Source organism: Ascidia mentula, chromosome 3, assembly GCF_947561715.1.
Source record: "Ascidia mentula chromosome 3, kaAscMent1.1, whole genome shotgun sequence".
In the NCBI taxonomy this organism is placed as follows: domain Eukaryota; kingdom Metazoa; phylum Chordata; class Ascidiacea; order Phlebobranchia; family Ascidiidae; genus Ascidia; species Ascidia mentula.
This window is the reverse complement of record NC_138568.1, coordinates 17,967,833-17,983,585: the sequence shown is the minus strand read 5'-3', so window position 1 is coordinate 17,983,585 and position 15,753 is coordinate 17,967,833. Positions and strand designations below refer to the sequence as shown.

At 37.7% G+C, this 15,753-nt stretch overlaps 2 protein-coding genes across 2 annotated transcripts; both read left to right on the top strand.

Moving 5' to 3' along the window:
- The first annotated feature begins 5,380 nt into the window (after positions 1-5,380).
- Positions 5,381-7,362, top strand: LOC145895840 (uncharacterized). The gene is made up of 4 exons (XM_082984621.1): positions 5,381-5,431; positions 6,451-6,630; positions 6,694-6,808; positions 7,224-7,362. The coding sequence occupies exons 1-4, from the start codon at positions 5,381-5,383 to the stop codon at positions 7,316-7,318; spliced, it is 441 nt and encodes a 146-aa protein (XP_082840747.1). The 3' UTR covers positions 7,319-7,362.
- Positions 7,363-9,518: 2,156 nt separating this feature from the next.
- LOC145895839 (sialate:O-sulfotransferase 2-like) lies at positions 9,519-14,547 on the top strand. Its single transcript, XM_082984620.1, has 6 exons — positions 9,519-9,589; positions 10,519-10,700; positions 12,428-12,617; positions 12,845-13,083; positions 13,141-13,338; positions 14,168-14,547. The coding sequence occupies exons 1-6, from the start codon at positions 9,519-9,521 to the stop codon at positions 14,545-14,547; spliced, it is 1,260 nt and encodes a 419-aa protein (XP_082840746.1).
- The last annotated feature ends 1,206 nt before the right edge of the window (positions 14,548-15,753 follow it).

The window sequence follows — 15,753 nt, the reverse complement described above, 5'->3', positions numbered from 1 at the left end:
ATCTGTAAAATCAGATAATACATTTATTACCTTGAAGTAGGTTGTGCAACGTATGCCGCAATAAGTAACGTCTAGTTTAGGCATAGAGTTCCTAGGTGAACCTCACTTTGGAGTTTAGGGTTTAAAAGGCAAGAGCCTTAAGGCTAGAACTTGGCAATCAACTTTTGTCGGGTTTCGAATTATTCAATCTTTGCATGTACAATTGTATTCTTTGCATGTACAATTGTATTCTTACCAAGTGCCAATATGAAGACACGCAATAACAACAATCCTTTTCACATAAGTAGTTTACATGGCAACTGATATAGTATACAATAGAATGCCCAACCCCGGTCTCTGCGGTGGACCGAGGCAGGCAAACCGTGCACTTGTCAAGCGATAATAGTCAGACTAGTATGGCCGGCTGCAACACAGGCAGTCAAAAGAAGAGGAAACAATTTACGCTGCCACACGAACTAGCATTTAGCCGTTCACATGGTAAAAAAGATTTACTTTATAATTCAGAATGGTTATTATAAGATCGTTGCAGTGCAATAAAAGCCATGCAGTGCCACAAGCGAGACCATCAACACAATTAAACTTTGTAAATTTTATAAAAAACATGTATTTAGTTTGTAATGTAATTTTTTATAGCAAACTGTAATACTTAGAACGTTCGCGTCAACAGATGAAATAAACTTGCAAAATTGTGTGTTTGCAACGCCCTTATATTTGTTAAATGGCATGTTGCATGTTCACAACAGAAATCGTTGTGAATAATTGACTTCCGCAATTACGATATGATGTATGGTAAAAACTAATGAAATGTTGTTGTAACGGACAGAACTGAGTATGATTTATGTGGGTGCACTCATGCGTGAAAACTTATTTCGTGTTTGGGTTGTGCGCGTGCTTGTAATGTTGTGTTAGTGTATCCATTGCAATCTAGTTATTTGTACGTCATTTTAATGCCTTATTGGCTGTGATAAGTTGCATTCTATTTGAATTAGGTGGAGCCGTGTAGGCATTTAGTTTTTAATCGTGTTTGTTCTAGTTTTATTTATCTGTTTGCTGTGAAACTGCAAATTGGAATAAAAGGTTTGAGAATTGCACGCATATAAAAAAGTACACGGCAATTAAGGATCTGTATCCTACAGTTGTCATTTAGCTAATAGTATGTTTTGAAAGCCAGGGTAGTCAATAGTTGCAACAGCTGCACTCAACCCAACTCACACACACGTGGCAAAATCCTATGCAACGTCATGGTTTATTGCTGTGCTGACGCATGGGCGTGGCGAATAAAACTTTTCATACCAAGTTGTCAAAACCAAGAGTTTATTTGCCTTTCTACAAACGAAAATCGTCCGCTATGTTATCTTGAAACAAATTTATCAAATAAACGTGTATTTCTTAATTAAATTCACTGTTTTGACTTAACGCAGATTTGACGCCACAAAGGACTCGTCAACACATAGTTTCAAGTAATAAATGTTATTAACTGTTACGTAGTGACTTGTGGTGTTCACTTCAGATGGACAAATGAACTGAGTGTAATTGCAAGAGAGGCGCTCGACTGTTCAGGGAATGTTATATTGCGAGTTAATTTGATTAGACGGTGATATGCTGGCCGAGACGTTGAATTAATCTTGATTCAAAGAGTGATTTCTGTTTCATGAAACGCAGCTGAGATTTTTCTATTCCCATGTGAGATTCGGCTGCTGAGACCGAAGCTAAATCTGCTTGCGTGCGTTCTTGCTGTGGACTTCTGAATTTCAAAATCCGTGGCCGACTTGTTTATTAATTGAAACAAACGTTGGCAAAGTCAGGCGGCGTAAATTTTGATTTGTTGCAAGCGCGTTTAACTAGGGTTTAACACGCAGCGAATTAACTACTAAAAGAACATGCGTACGAACACCGCGATGGCAAGAATAACAGGAGGCTGGGGAGGTCGTCCAGCAGGGTGTCAGAAAGCTTGTGCTCCGCAGGAAAGCTTAACTCCGCCTGTTTCCTTTCCGTCTGGTGTTCCAGTGGTGAGTTTCAGGAAACATGCGTTGTGGTCAGCAGAACTAAGCCAGGAAAACATGTTTGTTGCTACAGTACCAACCTGGTAAAAAAAAACAGATTACACATGATTGCAAAGGAATCTTGTGCAACTCTCTGTCAAATCGAAAATTGAACGGTTTTCACCTAAGTTTCTTTTCATTAACAAAACACTTCAACGGATTTTACAAGTTTCGTTGATGTACGTGAATTGTTTTATCACTGTTGTTATCTTCTATCATGGCCGAAGAAGAAGGAGAAAAAAGTTTGGTGGTTTAAAGGGTCGTGCGTATAGAGTGGAGCAACCAGTTGCCAAGAACAGCGAACCGCGAAGTTTCTAAGAGCATTCTTCTAGCAGACTATTCGATTTTTGCACCGAAATAGTTGTTTGGTCATATGTTACACACAATAATTAAACATTGTGCATTTATATTCATCAGTACTCAATCATTTAGATTGTTCTTTAAAATCTGATCTTATTTACAATGTTGAAGAGTGCAGTCTTGTTCTTGTTGGTTTGTTGCATTTACTACTGTCATGGAGGTGGATGGGATGCTCATGTAGATTACATTTGCAACCCGTACAAAGATAAAATACAGTCTTGTGCCTTGTTTCAAAATGGCGGGACCATTTGGGGCAAGACACCATCAGATGCTGTAACATGTTCATCACAGGTAAAATAGCCGACTTTGCATATCAAATACATATTGGTGCTAATACACGTAATTTTTTCAGGAACTCAACAACGCACACTTTTTTAATGAGAAGCCATCTACGTTTACCTGCCTCAATCAAAAATATTTCTTTCTTCTAGAAGTTTCTGATCACACGGGTATATACAGAAAATCTCAAGTTTCTATTGCGGTGACGACCAAAATCACTCTAGGTATAGTGGCCCCACTATTGGCGTACCTAACCCGAAGTGTTCGTGGGAACCAAATGTTTGTCTGGTTTAAAATGTCTTACATAGAAATAAACAAACATAACACAGGGTTTATACCGCAGGTTTAACGCGGAAAATTTGCCACTTTATGGTTTTGAAAATTGCATGTTACCTAGAAATTTGAACAATGTTTCATGCCTACACGTTTTGGGGCACCAACCTTGTAAATACGTGACAGATCGTATATGGCCAATATGCCAAAGATCTGTGTTTCAGTGTTGCACTTTTGGAATTATAGCAAGTTATTTTAACAAAGTTATTCCAGGCAGGACAAAAAATAAATAAACTAAGTATCTTAATTTTAGTACGGAGGAGCCATGTCCCTTTCGACCAATTCCTGTTGTCTGCGCCTGTATTGCAAATCAACTTGGTTATATTTTTGTTTGTTTTAAAAAGATTGACATCATTTTGTGTCTTGTCCAAGGTTTTCTGGTTGTTGGAAAGCCTGGCGTTAAAGAGGAGGACTTGGCAGTGATATCTGGAAAAGCAAGAACTTACCTCGCCGGTTTAGGATACTAGCAATGCCTTCTCATGTAAGTTTTTATGTAAAGAAACTTACTACTGTTACACGAAACCATTGTTTTTTAGGAACTGAAGTCGACATCGTGATTTTACAAATCGACAAACATGTATTTAATAACTTGTCGTAACCCAAACTCATAATAAAATAATATAGCAGAGGTGAGGCTGGGCTATCTTCCAAGTCTCTTGTTAATTTTTCACTAAACACGTTAGAACGGCTATAATATATGTCTTAAACACATCAAAAGAGTTATTAGGAAAGCAGGACGTCAATTAAAGCTAACTGAAAAATATGACAAGCTTGATTGGCAAACAGGAAACTGCACTAATACAATACATGTGCGCTGTACAACCCCGACACCAAAAAGAGAAGCGCCAAGCGCATGGACCGCATCCAAAGTTTAATAACAATCACTTTCATATATCATGAATTCAAAACCTGATCATACATCCCCAATGGGACTGAGAAACACTTTCAGACTAGTAAATTCCCAAACCATTAGACCTTAACTGCGTTGACCAACGGCCGTCTTGCCATGTAATCCATGGTACGCTAAGTTTTGTTATCATTACAAGAGAAAGCTTATTGGTTGCAAATGTCTAACGGTACAGCACACCTGAATTTTGCTTTGGAAAAATAAAAACACTTGGTTAATGCCATACTATTTAACTGCGCAACATTTACTGTGTAGCTGATTAAACTTTTCTCGTTTTGAAGCATATTAATGAGTACCTACAAGGGCAGCATAATCTGGACAGGTTTACCTTTGAGAACAGTTGATTTGCTTCTGTTGTAATAATCTGTAAAATCAGATAATACATTTATTGCCTTGAAGTAGGTTGTGCAACGTATGCCGCAATAAGTAACGTTTAGTTTAGGCATAGAGTTCCTAGGTGAACCTCACTTTGGAGTTTAGGGTTTAAAAGGCAAGAGCCTTGGGGCTAGAACTTGGCAATCAACTTTTGTCGGGTTTCGAATTATTCAATCTTCCAATTTGTATGTACAATTGTATTCTTACCAAGTGCCAATATGAAGACACGCAATAACAACAATCCTTTTCACATAAGTTGTTTACATGACAACTGATATAGTATACAATAGAATGCCCTACCCCGGTCTCTGCGGTGGACCGAGGCAGGCAAACCGTGCACTTGTCAAGCGATAGTAGTCAGACTAGTATGGCCGGCTGCAACACAGGCAGTCAAAAGAAGAGGAAACAATTTACGCTGCCACACGAACTAGCATTTAGCCGTTCACATGGTAAAAAAGATTTACTTTATAATTCAGATTGGTTATTATAAGATCGTTGCAGTGCAATAAAAGCCATGCAGTGCCACAAGCGAGACCACCAACACAATTAAACTTTGCAAATTATAAAAAACACTGGATGAAAATGACAGAAAATGTACTCCCATCTTATAAATAAATTTTCCATGTATTTAGTTTGTAATGTAATTTTTTTACAACAAACTGCAATACTTAGAACGTTTGCGTCAACAGATGAAATAAACTTGCAAATTTGTGTGTTTGCAACGCCCTTATGTTTATTAAATGGCATGTTGCATGTTTACAACAAAAATCGTTGTGAATAATTGACTTCCGCAATTACGATATGATGTATGGTAAAAACTAATGAAATGTTGTCATTTAGCTAATAGTATGTTTTGAAAGCCAGGGTAGGTAAAAGTGATGCTGTGCAAAATAGAATTTATTGGTAACATAATTTTCGTAGTTTACTGGGAGTGGTATGTAACGTAGCTATGTAAATATTAAGTTTTGCCTAAGATGAAATTCTTAATTAGACCCTACAACTATGTACTGAGTTCGATAAAAGTAAATTTTCAACTTTTGTGAAGCTTGCAATTTTTTTGCAACTACAATATGTGAACCTAAATATGGTAGTTTGGGCTGAATTACTTGTACGTGATGTACAAATTATTGATAAGGTAAGATTATGCTGTTTTCCTGAAATGCAACAGAAGGGGAAAAATTGTAGCATGCAAGATCATGCAATATTTAACCACAATAATTAAGTTATAATTATTTAAACGACACACACAAGCAAAATAAAACAAATAGCCGAGTGAGTTCGCTATATCTAATACATTTCAATTCATTTTGAAACTGTTAGGATTTATAATGCTTTGTTGTTTTGCATTAAATGTTTTGTGCGACAAAGTTAACTTTTCTCCGTAAGGTAGCAGTTAATTTAGTGCCCAACGGATGACGGTGATTGTATAGTCAACACAAAGTGGAAGTCTTTGCTTGGCCGTTTGGTCAGCAAAGTCGTCTGATAGTCACACCAGCTGCACTGCTGATACCTTTTAGGTCGAAACGGTGGCCATGTGTATGTAGTTTACACAAAGTTAACTTTGACTCCCGATCAAGAACAAATCGTACTTTCCACGCACGAAAGGGGAATAAATGACTTAGAATCACATTACCATCTTGATACATCAGTTTGTTAGTTATTACCATATGTGGTACATGAGATGTCGCTTACCTACTGTTAGATTTTCTCATAACCGAAGAAGAAAAGAGAAAAGCTTAATTGGTATCGAAATCTTACGTAGGATTCTTGTAAAAGACTATTCGGTTTTGGTATTGAAATTAGTTAATTGGTCGTGTATAAGTGACTGTGAAAAATTGTATTTGTTGTTCTTAAAAATCAATACTACCGAGCTGAATTTATAAGAAACACCAGTTGTTGATATATATAATGATTCACCATAGGTTCACCGATCCGATGTTGTTATTGTTTTTTCATCGGCATGATTCAACATATCTATATCTTTTCGGCAGTAGTTGATAATTTGGTTTGTTTAATAAATTCTGAGCCTGTTATCAATGACACGGAATGCTCATTTCTGTTATATATGACAATTAAACATTATTCACTTATATTAGGCAGTACTAAATCATTTAGATTATTCTTTAACATCTGATCTTATTTACAATGTTGAAGAGTGCAGTCTTGTTCTTTGTGGTTTGTTGCATTTTCTACTGTCATGGAGGTGGATGGGATGCTCATGTAAAACACATTTGCAACGAGCACAAAGATAAAGTACAATCTTGTGTCCTGTTTCAAAATTGCGGGACCATTCTAGGCCAAACACCAGCAGATGCGGTTTCGAATTCATCACAGGTAAAATGGGGCTGAATTTATGTATAAAATAAATATCGGTGCTGACACACGTAACTTTTTCAGGAAATCAACAACTCAAACTTTTTTGATGCGATTCCAATTTTGTTTACCTGCCTCAACCAGACATACAACTTTACGAAAGATATTGATGGCATAGGAGTAACAACCAAAAACATAGGTATTGGCCCAACTATTGGCATACCTAGCCCGGAGTGTTCGCGAGGGCCAATTATTTGATAAGTTGCAAATAGAGGTGTCTGGTTTAAAATTTCATACAATAGAAAAAAGAAAAAGGGTTGCTTTATATACAGCTGTTCACACCACAGGGCGACTGGAAAATGTCACTTAAGTTGCTTTTGACCGAAAGTTTAGAAAGTATATTCCAAGCGTCGTTCTTCATGGAATATTGTTTCGGATTCAACAATGTCAGGTTTTAGATCATCAAAGGCATAATGGCGAGTTATATCAAGAAATTCAATCCACAATTGGACAAAAGCCATGGTCCGTACACGACCACGCGCCTATATTTAACTTGGTTATATTATCGTTTGGCTTAAACACCTGTTTAATCATAATTTTGTGCTTTGACCAAGGTTTCATGGTGATTGGAAAGTCTGGTGTCACAAGGGATAACTTGACAGTGATAACTGAAAGAGCAACAATTTACCTCACCTCCTTGGGAAACTAACCATGCCTTTCTTATGTAAGAGTTAAAATATGTTACTACAGTACATTTTTTGGTAAACCAATGATTTTCAGGCATGGAATGTGGATATCGTAATTTTACAAATTGGCAAACATATATCCAGTAACTTGTTGTAACCAAAACTCACAATAAAATACCATGCACATTTTCGTGATTGCTATAGCAAAGGTGAGGTTGGGCTAGCAACTATGTGGAGGTCATAACCCTGAGGAAGTATCGCCGGATGGCAGACAAAACGTCGGTTTCGAATAAATAACTTCAGAAACTTAAGTCCCAGAAGAACGATTTTGATTTATTATAAAACTAGTTTAGTATAGGAAAGCTGCAGACAGGGTGTGCACACGCACTGTTTTGACCTGTAAGGTCACATCAGTGCTAGCTTTTACACTAGCGGGCACACTAATTTCCACTTTGTGGTACCTTATAGTTTAGTAGGCCTATAGTTTTGCATTAAACAGGGGAACAAGTGAACAAGTGAAACAATCGGATTTTGATGTTAATTGCAGAGAGATGGCAGCTGTTTCGACCTATTATGTCTTATTTGGTTGTGTAACAATAAAACAGTTACTGGGACAGGGTGTTCTTGTTGTTACAGCATTTATGATCGCTATCGTGACACATGAACGTTTGAAAAGATGACGGAGACAAACCGTCAGTTTGCCATTGTCGTTTTGTCCACTCACAGCAAAAGATAGAAGTAGGCTAAATGAATTCTGAGGCTGACAAAGACCGCCGAGAAAGGCCGACTAAATGAGCTGATTATGCAACACAGTTATTCTGCCATAGTACCACTTTTTTGCCTGGTAGAAGCGTTGCCTAAGAGTTCGCGTCACAAATGATTTATTTAATTTGCCACAATCAACCACTAATGCATTTTTCGCAATATAGTTTGTAACTAGAAATGTTGGCATTATGAAATTAAAGTCAACACAAAAGTAAGGTGAAAGTTATGACATCACACCCAAAATGTTTTCATAAGAGTAGAAATGCGAATAATATTTCTTGTTTTAACGCTTCTAGTGGCATCAATGTGCATTACGTCGTGCTTAGTTCGTTCGAGAAATATTTCCAAACCGCCGGCCGTAGCTGTTCCAAAAAAACAGCAAACGATTCCAAACATTCTTCTCCGGAATCCTTCACTTTGCCTCCCTGCCATCAGAGAAGCCCGTTTCATACCTTTCCACTCTACTGGATTGCAAAACGATCCTATACAATTAACAACAACAACATGCCAATAAAAGATCAAGTACACATACCTTTCTCTGACTGCAGACTATCTCAAAACCATTGAACGCAGAAGAAGACATTACAAAACTTCGAGAGAACTTGCATTAAGGTTGCTGTAAATTTTGACAGTATCGAATCAGCATTTTGCATAGGTTTATGTAGAGGTTGTTGAAACACCTCGTATCAGACACGGGGATAATTGTGTCAGCGGGTAAGGCTCACAATTATCCACTTTATGAAACAATTTTCGATATCGTGTTTTATGGCTTGCGCGCAGTTTTTCAATTTTGTTGCCTTTCTTTCCCTGCTCCCTTTTGCCTTTTTCACACTTTTCCATATTAACAATGCTGTGTGCATAACATATTGAACGCCTGTGTATATTTGCAACGCTTTGGACCGGCGAGAACAAACGCTGGGTTAGTAAAAACAAGTCAAGTTTATCCAATGTTTTTGATGTTGAGCAAAACGACATGCCACAAACAGTAGATTTACAAATGTCCAATCAACTGGAGCAGCCCAACAGCACTACATGTGGTCGCAAAGGTTTATGATTTCCGTGATAATAGAGTGGAAGTCTTGTTTGCGTGACAAACATCACTGGTTAGGGCGGGCAATGATGGCCAGCAGAGAAGAACAGTGAGGCCAGCGCACACAAAATGGATCACAACAAATTTAAGAAGTGCGCAATTTTGGGATATTATATTTGAAAGAAAGTGTTACCCAATTTAGACAATGTTTATGTTAGCTAACAGGATCCATTCGAATAGGCGACAATGATGACATGCCTTTGCTGCAAGGGAAGCCAAAAACCTTTCAGAATTAGAGTAAAAACTTTAGTGTGACTTTCTAACGTTTATAAATTTTAGGTACGGAATGAAAACGAAAAATAAAGTTAAAAATGTCGATATGTGTCAAAAAACCACGATTGCATTTGGGTCACTACCTGTGCGTTATCATGGTAATATTTCTTGCATATAAGACCAACATGTATGGATTGATTGGTCCAAAGCAATTGGCGGCTGATCGGTAAGTTGCATTGAACCTGTTTTGATTATGCTGAATGGCAGCTGTGTTTTCCTCATTTCATAACTCCTTGTCTGCACAGACTTCCGTCGAATGAGGTCGTCCAAACATTTTGTGATGGTAAGGAGATACTAATTTAACTTCATAATTGTTGTTCCTTGGGAATTAATGGTTGCGGTACCGTATCCGTGCTGCACCTTACAACCTTGTTACATATATTACGTTATTGATCACTGTACAACCCTGTTACTTTGCAGGAATATGAATTGTGTCAGCAAACGGCTCGTTTTTTTTATCATACAAATAAATATTTCCTGTTTACTTTGAATTATTTTATTACAGCTTCACACGTTGGGTGTTTTCAATACGCATGGTGGATTGGTCGGTCAGTTATTCAATTCAGATTTGGGATGATGACTGTTAAAGAGTGCTTAATATTATGTGCATCACGGTAGGTCACCTAGTTAACGCAGAAGCAGGTACAAAATATTGTGACCGTTCTACACTGATATTATTGAAATATAAATGCTCTAACCACTAGTTCAAAATATTTGTAGGGACATAGCCATAAAATATACATGTGTAAGTTTATAATTAACCAATTGAAATTCTTGCTCCGGTTTATCTCGCTCATAACATAGAGCTTTAACTACTATTGACACAAAACCTCCTTAACGGTACTGTTCGTGTGGCGAGCCGCATTCCGGCTAAACCTCGCTTACCATAAAGATTCTCAGATAATTCATTTCTGTCGATAGGATACATTATGGCAGCGTATTTTATAATGATATGTAAAAAAAGTAAGCCAGAAATAACCAAATATTCATGGGATGCTTAGACTTGAGGGTAATATTTAATCAAATAATCCACCCATGCATTAACATTTTGAAACGCGTAATATTCAATTACCAATAGTTGGTTGTTAATTTCAGCCGGTTGTCATACGCTGCTCTGCACGGCAATGAGTGTATGTGCGCAAGAGATATTTACGAGATGGCCTCCACGGTCGGTGCGGTTGGAGTCTGTTACATTGAATGTCCGGACAGCTACCTTCAAACTTGCGGCGGTAAAAAGACGATGGACGTCTATCTTATCAAGGCCCCCTGTGTCAAAGGTGATAGAAAATAAATTAGAATCAACCAGTGGTGTAACAAGAAACTTCAAAAATATTAACATGGCGAAACAGATCTATTACGTCATCGATCTGTGATAAACATCGGCATACGCAGATACACAAACAAGAACTGTGAGACCAAATGTGTCTTGAACTAACTGTAGGTTAATTCATATAAATATTCACTATGCCACAAAGCAATGTGATAGAACATAGATTCAAATTTCATGGCAGAACGAAGTAATGTTTGTTATAGGCAAACAATCGTTGGTCCAGAACAATTTTCGCGCTCGCTTGGTTTTCCCCAAGCTTGTCTAAAGCAAGCTCTACACTAAGTTGGTAGTCTCTGTCCTTAGTAAATCTGCGATCTGTGACTATCTTATATACAAAAAATAATATCAACGCGTATATGCAAAAAATAATATCTCGTTACTTGAATTACCGTATGTCCGATTAATTATAATGATCATTGAGTTTGCTATACAGTAAAGTCAAAAAATACCGATGTAAGATTAATTTTGGAACACAGCCACGCTCCGTCGCGCCACAAAGGGTGTTTCAACCTTTTGGGCTAACATGACAAACTTTATCATCACGTACTTTACGAGTAGGTCTAGTTGGGATGTAATTCGTAGCTAAACATTAAACCAGCAGGGTTGATCGAAAATCTATGGGGTCATTGTTATATGGGAAGGGTGCCATTCAGACGTTGCCAATCGCTTGACATAATTTACTCGCCGCTCGAATTTATCCAATTACTTGTGGGCATTTACCTTGGCAAGTTATTATCGAAATATGCTGACAACAGGCAAACAATCGGTGGAATTTCACGTATTGCTCCCTTGTAAGCTAGGCAATAACAAGCTTTCAAACAAGAGCGAGGGTTTGTGTAATCTTTGCCTGTGTACATCGTCGATACTTGAATGAACCCCCTTTGCACAAAGTGCTGTAGTTTTTTTGTTCCCGAATTGTACGTGGATTTGTGCATAATTGTCGCCAAGTTGAACTAATAAACGTCTGCAGCCATACCATCAGGTTAAAAGCATTCGATCATAAGGATTGCAAACGATTTGTACCTCCAGTTTCATACGAACTGGGCGAATAATTTTAATAAATAGGTGCGAAAACACACAAAGCTAATATGCGAATCAGTTGTGTTTGTTAAAGTCTGCCCGCTTCTCGGTGAGCCTTGCTGAAACTCAGTTGCTTCACAACACTGTTGATCAAAACGTTTGCTTCTACTATAAATAGCATAAATGTTCTGGTGTTTCTCTTTTGAACTTAATAAATCCTAATAAATATAAATCGGCATAAAATATACTGTGTAGTAATTTCGCAGACTGTAAGTTGTGCGTTCATGAAAATGTATTTCACGGTACAGAAAAAGTATACAAAACTTCCGTTAGGCTAAAATGACCTAACGTTACGGTTAAAAAAGATTATGAAATCTTTGTTAGTGTTTTATTTCATTTTACTTTTGGTTTGGTTGGGGTCTGTTAACTACTGGCCACTTAACTGTATGAGAATCTGGTCCTTGGTTATAGAAATTTTTCATTTATTCTGCGACAGCCAATTACTGCAATTGGTATGTCTTTTGAAGCAACAAGCTTCTAATTTATATTGGCAGATATATTTAGCAAAATCGATTTTAGCACCATCAATTTCTTATTTAAACAGTTTAATGTTTAATTATGCTGTACGATACTGCTATAGTATGTAACCCACAGCTCCATTTGACGAAAGCTACGTTACGTCCCGCAAGCGAGGCTGTGTTAACCTTGCCAGCAACCATGGACTGAAAGCAGTGGACAGAGCAGCATCCAAAGAACAATGCTTGCTTATTTGCGAAAACCTGAAACGACCGCTTGCAGTGTTTGGAAAACGTCGCGGTTGCTTCTGCGGAAAGGCATCATCAAGGTGAAGATATAATTGCTATAGTCGTCGCTTGAAGTATATTTTCGTTGTCGAGCTTTTATTCGAAATATTTACTAAAATAGAAAGTTTAAGTTTCACTTCACTTTAGTGGCGCGGAACATACGTGTTGTTATCTGCCAACATTCTCTTGGATTTCCAACTGAACACGTAGTTACAAGGCGAGGTGAAAGAGAAACTAACCCATTGAGAATGACACCTCTTGCATTTAGATTTAGTTTGATGCAGAAATTGGACGTCTGTAACACAAGCGATTCAGTTGACGTTTTTCGTACCACGGCGGATGACAGAAGATGTGTAGAAATACGTTTTCTTCCTCCAGCTCAATACAACAAGACCTTACTGGTTTCCTTTCCTGGATCAGGCAATACATGGACACGATATTTGCTCGAAAGAGCTACTGGTTATTATACTGGGAGCGTGTACAGGGATAATTATCTTATAAGGAAAGGTATACGAAGTAGGAGGAATAATTGTTCATATTGTAAACTCTTTTTTAACTGCACAGGTTTTCTCGGGGAGAAATTCCACGTGTCTGACAAACGAATCGACGTCATTAAAGACCATCTCTTTGACAGAAAATTAAAACCACTTCACTCGGCGATCGTGATCATACGTAATCCATATAGAGCATTTCTGTCTTCCACCAACTTCGATTACACAGTGAGCCAAACAGATTTTGCCCGCGAGGACCAAATAAAAACCGGTAAGGAAACAAGATTAAGATTTGTTGTTTTCAGTGTCAAAGTTGTCAATTTCCAGAAAATAGAAAATAGGAATTGATCAGACCGTTCATAAAACCTTACTTACCATAACGTACTCGCTATTGTCATGGTAGAGCGGTTAGATATAGGTTACTCACAAAAGCACCGTTATTTGAACACGAGTCGACTTGTGTACACAACGAAGCCATGTTAGGGCGTCGCATTGCGAAGTGACTTTCGATATATGTTGATCGTATATGCAAACAATCCGTGATCATGTGCGCATTGTGCCCTTGTGGTGTTTCACAGGCTGGGTTAAAACAACGTTTTACATGAGAACTACAGTTTGGTTAATCTTGATATGCGCATATTTTAGATCTGTTGTAATTTTCGACCTTAGAAATTAATCAAATCAAAATCATTAGTATTTTGGGCAAAAATACAACTACGGAAATGAGGCATCGATAAAACCACAAGGGTTATCAATCCAGTCGCTCATACTTGGACACACACAAATGTAATGTAGGATTAAGTATTGAATAACAATAGTTTCAACCAATATAAATAGTTATTCAATGCATGCTATGTAGTAATGTCACAGACAGACAACCAAAAAATCGGAGTTCATCATACCGTGCAAATGTTACTTCAACAATGCTCCAATTTTTGCCATGCCGGGACCGTTATGATGGTTGATACTGGAAACGGTATATAAATGTTATTTTATCATGTGGCCACTTGTAGTTGGCTATGCTGGGTTTACCTGGAATAGACTACATTTTTCAATATTTTTCTCAGCATGCCTCAAAAGGTAAAATATTTTTTACGCAGCTTTTAATTTGAAGCGAGTTCAAAGATTGCTAGAACATTGGAAATGGATTCCTGAGCTAATTCTGAGCACGTCTATGAATGTCAAAGTGATTTACTATGAGGACATACTGGACGATCCAATCGCCACTATCCGCAAGATGGTGGAGTTTTTCCCAAATACGATGTTACATCCAACCGACCTCGAAGACCGACTTAACTGCCTTAGTCAGGATACAAATGGAGTTGCAAAACGCCAAGCAAGAAAATATTCTTTCAATCCCTTTCCAATCGAATCAAGAAAAGAGATAAATAAAGGAATTAAAGATGTGCGAAAAATACTCCTTCTTGCTGGCATCAAAGAAGTATTGCCGCCGTACGAAAATGATTCTGAATATTCTTAATTAAAGAAACAAAACGATTGGGAAAACTTAAATTTCCCGTCGTTTCATAGGAGTCTTGTCACTGCGTTTTTCATAAAACACTGATTTGTCAAGCTGTAGCACATTTGGCTCTGCGCAGTTTTGGTTTGTATTCAAGTGTTTTCAAATAGGATATCTGTTGTTAGCGCTTGCGTTGTTTTGCTTTCTTCTCTGAAAAACAGCTCCTGACGAAATTTTGTCACCAAGCTAAACTTAATTGCCCTAATCATACGAATATCCTGACTGCGATTTCCACGTAGGGGATGACATAAGTATCATGTCATATTCCTGTATTTCGAATTAGTAGACTGCCATCAACGCTTTCGACCTGGAGTAAACCTCCCTAATACGATGTGTGTGTTGTTGTCTCGCATGATAATATAGCAATAAACGTGGAGCTTGTGTACCAGAAACCAGAGGCTGTCGACTTGTTTAAACTTGCAACAGGCCAGTCACGTATTTTCCCAAAAGACTTCATTTGATTTGAGATCTTTTGTGCCCTTGAACATTCCGTTTTATCAACTTAAAGACACTGCCAAGAATAGTAAACTTGCAAAACCGTTTATAAATCCCCGTAGATTTGCGCAATATCACGTATTCGAAACCATCCAGACCACGATAAAGCGACCGAATGAAACAATCAACTATCACCTATCATCTCGGCACCCTGCTGCAGACTTTTTTCAGTAAATTTTTTTGACAGCATGCTTTAAACTGACACGCAAATTAAGGATTTATTATCTCGAAGTTTCCTTTTATCATGAAGTATAATATTTGCTTCAGGCAGCAACGTTAGCATACCGGCTTCAAAGGTTTAAACTTTAAAGGTAACTGCTTTGATACCGTCACATTTTCCACTACCGCGAAGTGTTTTTAGAAAACATGGACAAAATAGTTTGCTTCAAACACCAGCTAATAAGCAACCAAACCCTGCCAAGTAACTTGCTTCAAAAAGCGTGTAAACTGTAACGAGCAACGAAACTTGGCATAACTGATAACAAATCAAAGCATGGGACCCCGGATAGATGACGTCACGCACTTTAAATTGTGAAAAGTCCATACAATTAAAGAAGGAGCTTTATATCTTGGGAAGGTTGTTCGCTGCCATAGATACTGACTACGCAGAGTATGACTATATAGTAATGATGGATAAAAATTTGTGTCCCCTTAAACATGATCACTTATCCA